Here is a 6,519-nt window from a genome sequence, read left to right as displayed (position 1 = left end):
GAGTTGATGTAGAGTTCAAAAATAAGGAAAAAGCAATGCAGAAAACTTCAAAGCAAAAGCTAGACTTGATGTAGAGTTTACAATAAAATTAAAGCAAAAAGCAACTTGCAGGAAAAACTTCAAAGCAAAAAGCTAGACTTGATGTAGAGTTCAAAAATAAGGAAAAAGCAATGCAGAAAACTTCAAAGCAAAAAGCTAGACTTGATGTAGAGTTCAAAAATAAGGAAAAAGCAATACAGAAAACTTCAAAACAGAAAGCTAGAGTTGATGTAGAGTTCAAAAATAAGGAAAAAGACATGCAGAAAACTTCAAAACAAAAAGCAAGATCCGACATAGATTTCAGAAGTAAAGAAAAAGAAATGCAGAAAACTTCAAAACAGAAAGCAAGAGCTTTAGGTTACGCAAACAAAGAAAGAGAATCAAAACAAAAAGCTAGAGTTGATGTAGAGTTCAAAAATAAGGAAAAAGACATGCAGAAAACTTCAAAGCAAAAAGCAAGAGCTGATGAAGAGTTCAGAAGTAAGGAAATCCTTGTTCAGAGAGCCTCAAAAAGAAGTGCTAGAATGAAACCTTATGTGCTAGAAAAAGAAAGGATAACAAAACTAATATCTCGTTCACATGCTAGGACAAAAGAAAGATACTTACTTAATGATAAGACCAGAAAAGCTGAAAAGCGAAAGAAGCCTGATTTTAGGCAAACTTAGAACATTGCTGCTAAACGAACGAAGCAAGGAAGTGATATTGACAGTTGCATCTCACTATTTCATGAAGGCATAAAAGTTGGACCTCAGTTTATCTGCACTTGTTGTAAGCAGACCTGGTTTAAGCAAAGTGTTTGCAATATTAGCAGCATTAAACGTGTTATTGATTCACAGCTTTTGACTGGGACATTGTCTATTGATGGTTTAGAATGGATATGTACAACTTGTAAAACCAGTCTTTTAAAAAAAAAAGTTCCAAAGTTATCATTAAAAAATGGTATGAGTTGGCCAGAAAAACCAAATGAGCTTCATTTGCATCCATTGGAAGAAAGATTAATTTCTTTACGTATACCATTCATGCAGATCAGAGAGTTGCCAAGGGGTCGTCAGTATTCTGTGAAAGGGAATGTTGTCAATGTTCCTGTTGATATTCAACCTGTTGTAAATGCACTTCCAAGACCATTTGATGAAAATGTAACAGTAGCTGTTAAATTGAAAAAGAAATTGTCATACAAATCCTGTGCGTTTTCAGAGAATGTGCGGCCATTACGTGTTTTAGTAGCATTGCACTGGCTTAAGAGAAATAGTGACTTTTACAAAAACTCAACAGTGCTAATAGATGAAGAATGGGCTGCATATGTAACAAAAGACTGCGAAGATACAATGCAAGAATTTTTTTCATCTGATATTACAACACCTGACAGTTTTACAAAAAAAGACAAAAATGTTATGTCTGCTTTTCAAGGTGAAAGTCTAGAAAATTCAACTTATGATTCAGATGCAGAAGAAAACACACAAGAAAATGTAGGAAACATAGACACTCTTCTTGATGATGCAGATATTGAGAATAGAAACAATACATTTACCTTTGCTCCAGGAGAAGGTCAGCGACCTCTTAGTATATATCAAGATACAGATTCAGAATTTTTATGTTTCCCAACCATATTTTGTGGACAAAGGAGAACTGACAATGCAGAAAGATTAATCCCTGTAAGCTATAGTGATATTGCTAAATGGGAACTGAGAAGCAGTGATAGACGAGCAGCCAATAGTGTACCAAATATATTTTTTAAATTGAAAAAATTCAAATGAAGCAACTAAATGACAAAGTTAATCTTGCTGTTAGAAGAGGTAATTTTGAAAAGAAGAAATTGACAGCAGTTCAGGCTAGAAATTCAGACTACATGGATGACATGGTACAAAAAGATCAAGGATATTACATTTTCAAACAGCTTAGAAATTCTCCATCATATTTAGAAACAAGAAAAAAAGATATCTTTGCAATGATACGACAACTCGGTTTGCCAACTTGGTTCATGTCACTTTCATCTGCAGATACAAGATGGTCAGATTTATTGAATATGTTATCAAATCTTAATGATGGCATTGAATATTCTGAAGAGCAGATAAACAATTTGACGTGGGAACAGAAAATAAAGCTGATTCAAAAAGACCCTGTAACATGTTCTCGATATTTTGAGCATAGGGTTCAGCAATTTATAAAAATTGTTTTGAAAAGTTCTCACAATTGCCTTGGTTGTATGACAGACTATTTCTATCGAGTTGAATTTCAACAGAGAGGTTCTCCACATATTCATATGATAGTTTGGGTGGAAGATGCTCCCAAATATAACAGTAGTTCCAATGAAGAAATAACTGCTTATGTTGACAAGTATTTGAAATGCCGTTCAGATGAAATACACTTACAAGATTTGATTCAGTTACAAATTCATAAACATTCAAGGACCTGTCACAAAAAGGAGGATAAAATTTGTCGATTTGGTTACCCACTTCAACCATTAAATCAGACAATGGTTCTAGAGCCACTTGAGTCAGATGTTGACAAGTACAAGAAAATGTACAAAAGGTACAAGAGAAAATGAATTCTGAAAAAGATGGATTAGATATATTGTATGAACAGTTTTTAACTGAATTTTTGGAAATGACAGAGGAAGACTATATTAAGTGCATACGAAGTTCTTTAAAAGCATCTAAAGTATTTCTAGAAAGGACACCTAAAGATATTCGTGTAAATTTGTACAACGAGGCAGTCTTAAGAGCCTGGAAAGCAAACATTGATATTCAGTTTGTATTAGACCCATATGCTTGTGCAATGTACATTGTATCTTATATTAGTAAATCACAGAGGGGAATGAGTACATTATTGCATGCTGCTGCAAAGGAGGCCAGAAATGGAAATTTAGATATAAAGAGACAGGTTCGACACATTGGAAATGTATTTTCAAATAGTGTTGAGGTTAGTGCCCAAGAAGCAGCTTACTTAGTACTTCAAATGCCTTTGACTAGGAGCACAAGAGATGTAATATTTATTAACACGTCACAACCAAATCAGCGAATACAGGTTCTCAAGACAAAAAGTGTATTGGACAAGCTGCCAGATTCTTCAACAGATATTGTAGCTGACAATATCATCAGAAGGTATTCAAGAAGACCAACGTGTCTCGAAAACTGGTGTCTTGCTGATTATGTATCACAGTTAGAAGTTGTCTATCCAAATGATGATGATACTCCTCCTACTGACCAAGATGTGAATGACGATGATAACATGGTTGAACATGAAGTATTCAATGATGACCAAACTCTCTTGGTACTGAAAAATGGTATCAAAATTAGAAAGAGACAAAACCACAAAGTTATTCGTTATGTTCGATTTAATCTCAAATCAGATGAAGATAATCATTTTCGAGAAAAACTTCTTTTGTTTCTGCCATGGAGAAATGAAATGACAGATTTGACAGCTAACTATGAAACTTATAAGGAGCATTATGAAGCAAAAAAGCATCAAATTGACAGCAAGTGCAAACTGTATGAACACCATGTTGAGGAGCTAGAAATGGCTCGGGAAGCTGCAGAAAATGACTTTGATGCGTATGATGAAATAGCCCCAGAAACACAACAAGTTGAAGCAGAAACAGCTGAGGAAGAGTCAGTTGAATCTGAGACATTTGTTTATTTCAATCCTGATAGAGCTAATGAGCAGAGAGAATATGATATTGGTATTGAACTAGGAAGCTGTGCTTCATCTGCTACAATTGATGTAAATGAAAATGTGATGCCAGATGAACACTACAGAGAACTTTTGAGATGTTTGAATACAAAACAAAGACACTTCTTCAACCATGTTATACATTGGGTAAAAACAAATGATGTGCCATTGTATGCTTTTTTGACTGGAGGAGCAGGTGTTGGTAAAAGTGTAGTAATAAAGGCTTTGTATCAGACCTTGTACAGATATTTTAATCTCAGAGAAGGTGAAAATGCAGATGAGAAAAGGGTACTGTTGTGTGCGTATACTGGTAAAGCAGCTTACAACATCAATGGTTCAACAATATCGACAGCTTTCCATCAAAAATTTAAGCAAAAGGAACAAACTTTAAATTGTGACAAGCTCAACACATTTAGGTCAAAGTATAGAAACCTTTCAGTTGTCATTATAGATGAGATATCAATGGTTAGCAATTCAATGCTAAAGTTTATTGACCAAAGACTTCAAGAACTGACGGGCACAAGAATACCTTTTGGTGGTAAAAGCATCATAGCTGTAGGTGACTTGTACCAGTTAAAGCCAGTGGCAGGATCTTGGATATTTCAAGACCTTACACATGATGCATCTGCTTTAGCAACTAATTTCTGGCAAGATCACTTTTCCATGTTTGAGTTGACTGAGATCATGCGACAAAAGAATGACAATGAATTTGCAGAGCTGTTAAACAGGTTACGTTACAATAAAATGACAGACCATGACAAAGAACAGATCCAACAATGTCAGGTTGATCCAAACTCGGTAACATACCTACAGAATGCACCCCATATATTTGCAAAAAATTGCTTTATGCAAGCATTTAATGACAAAATCATCAATAACATTAATTCTCAAAAAGTTGAAATTTCTTGTCATGACTCAGTTGTAGGAGCAAACATATCACAGGATAGACAAAATGATATTTTGAAAAGATTACCAAGAGTTGCCTGTAGTACGATGGGTTTGCACTACTCTTTGATAGTAGTGGTTGGCATGATATATGACTTGACTGTTAATATTGATACAGAAGATGGGCTAACTAATGGTGCCTCTTGTGTAGTTAAATATATAGAATACAAGCAAGCTGAAACAAATAGACACAGTATTATATGGGTAAACTTTGATAACAAACGAATAGGCACTGAAAGACGAAAAAAATATCACAATAGAGGTTTTTATCATCACTTAATTGATGACAGTTGGACTCCCATATTTGACATAGAGCGAACATTTCCACTGAGACAAAACACAATTCAGAGAATACAGTTTCCATTACAACCGTCTGCAGGTAAAACTGTTCACAGAGCTCAGGGAACCACTCTTGACCAAGTTGTTATAGATTTGTCACAACGTAAACCAAGAAAAAATCCACATATCCATTATGTAGCTTCAAGCAGAGTGAGATCTATTAAAAACCTCCATATTTTGAACTTCAATGAACAGGCATTGTCTTTGGATGAACGTGTAGAAGTAGAAATGGAAAGACTTTATTCTAAAGCAAATCTTCAACTCTGTTATGTCCCACTTGACACAGTCAATTCTGATCAACATTTTAAAATAGTCTATAACAATTGTAGATCATTGCGCAGACATTTTGAAGATGTAGCAGTAGAGCAGAATATCATGTCGACACATGTGATTGGACTTGCTGAAACAAGATTAGTCCGAAGAGATGAAAATTCAGACTATTCAATAAATGGGTTTCAGCTAATAAGAAATGACCAAAACCAAACAAAACAGAACATCAGACCGTCTCATGGTTTAGCCTTGTATGTTAAAAATGATATCACAGTTTCTAAATGCCATTGCTATAGTACAACGAATTTTGAGTGGATAGTCGTAGATGTAAAACATATGCTAATGCAAATGCAAATTGTGATGCTGTACAAATCACCCGGTCTTTCTTTTCATAGTCTTGTTTCAACTATTGAAAAACAGCTTTTTGAGCACCTCGACTCAGATAAACCATTAGTTATCATGGGAGATTTCAATATAGATGTTTCACAAAATGACAGTCTGAAACGATTTATGATCGAAAGATTATGTTGCCAACAAATGATGCATGAACCAACAACCGATCACGGGTTAACAATAGATCTGGTATTTGCAAATTGTAGTGGCAGTGTTGGAACTATAGAAACATACTGGTCAGATCACAAACTTGTTTACTTTTATACATAACAGTTTTTGCATTATCATTGGAACTAGTCACAAAACTGAATTAAAATCACTTAACAATTTCACCCTCCTGGTATGATGAATGCCAACCTCTCCATATAGAGGTTGGCATTCATAGTGGTTTAACTTTGTTTCTGGGTGGCCACTTGTTACATTTTATTTGCAATATAATTATATGTCTTTGGTCTTATTATAAACATTTTGACAAAGTTTTCCATTTTTTTAAGTTTTAGATGAATTTTTATTGCTGTTGTATTTGTCTTAAGTGTAAAACAGCTTTGATGTAATATCTAAGTTTTAAACATACTTGAAATTATAGCAGAGGAACTTATAAGTTGTTGCATTTAGAAAGTTTAATGGTTATTATTATAGTAAAATGCATGTGTGTTATGTAATTACATTCTTTTGTATTTGAAAACGTGGTAGGAATTACTCACCTTTGTGTATTTAGTTACTACTTTTCATATGAAATACTAGATACAATCATAGAAATTTTGCTTAGCATGTGGTCGTGTTGATCAAATGTTTTCATATTCTCGACACATCTTTGGCATCATGGGATGACCTCACATAAGCACTTAATTTTGTACTTCTGCT

At 34.3% G+C, this 6,519-nt stretch overlaps 1 protein-coding gene across 1 annotated transcript; it reads left to right on the top strand.

Moving 5' to 3' along the window:
• The first annotated feature begins 2,580 nt into the window (after positions 1–2,580).
• LOC123526917 (uncharacterized) lies at positions 2,581–5,925 on the top strand. Its single transcript, XM_053535488.1, has one exon. It carries the CDS (start codon positions 2,581–2,583, stop codon positions 5,923–5,925), a length of 3,345 nt encoding a protein of 1,114 aa, XP_053391463.1.
• Positions 5,926–6,519: the final 594 nt, after the last annotated feature.

Source organism: Mercenaria mercenaria, unplaced genomic scaffold (genome assembly GCF_021730395.1).
Source record: "Mercenaria mercenaria strain notata unplaced genomic scaffold, MADL_Memer_1 contig_4861, whole genome shotgun sequence".
Taxonomy (NCBI): domain Eukaryota; kingdom Metazoa; phylum Mollusca; class Bivalvia; order Venerida; family Veneridae; genus Mercenaria; species Mercenaria mercenaria.
This window is presented reverse-complemented; position numbering and strand designations above follow the sequence as displayed.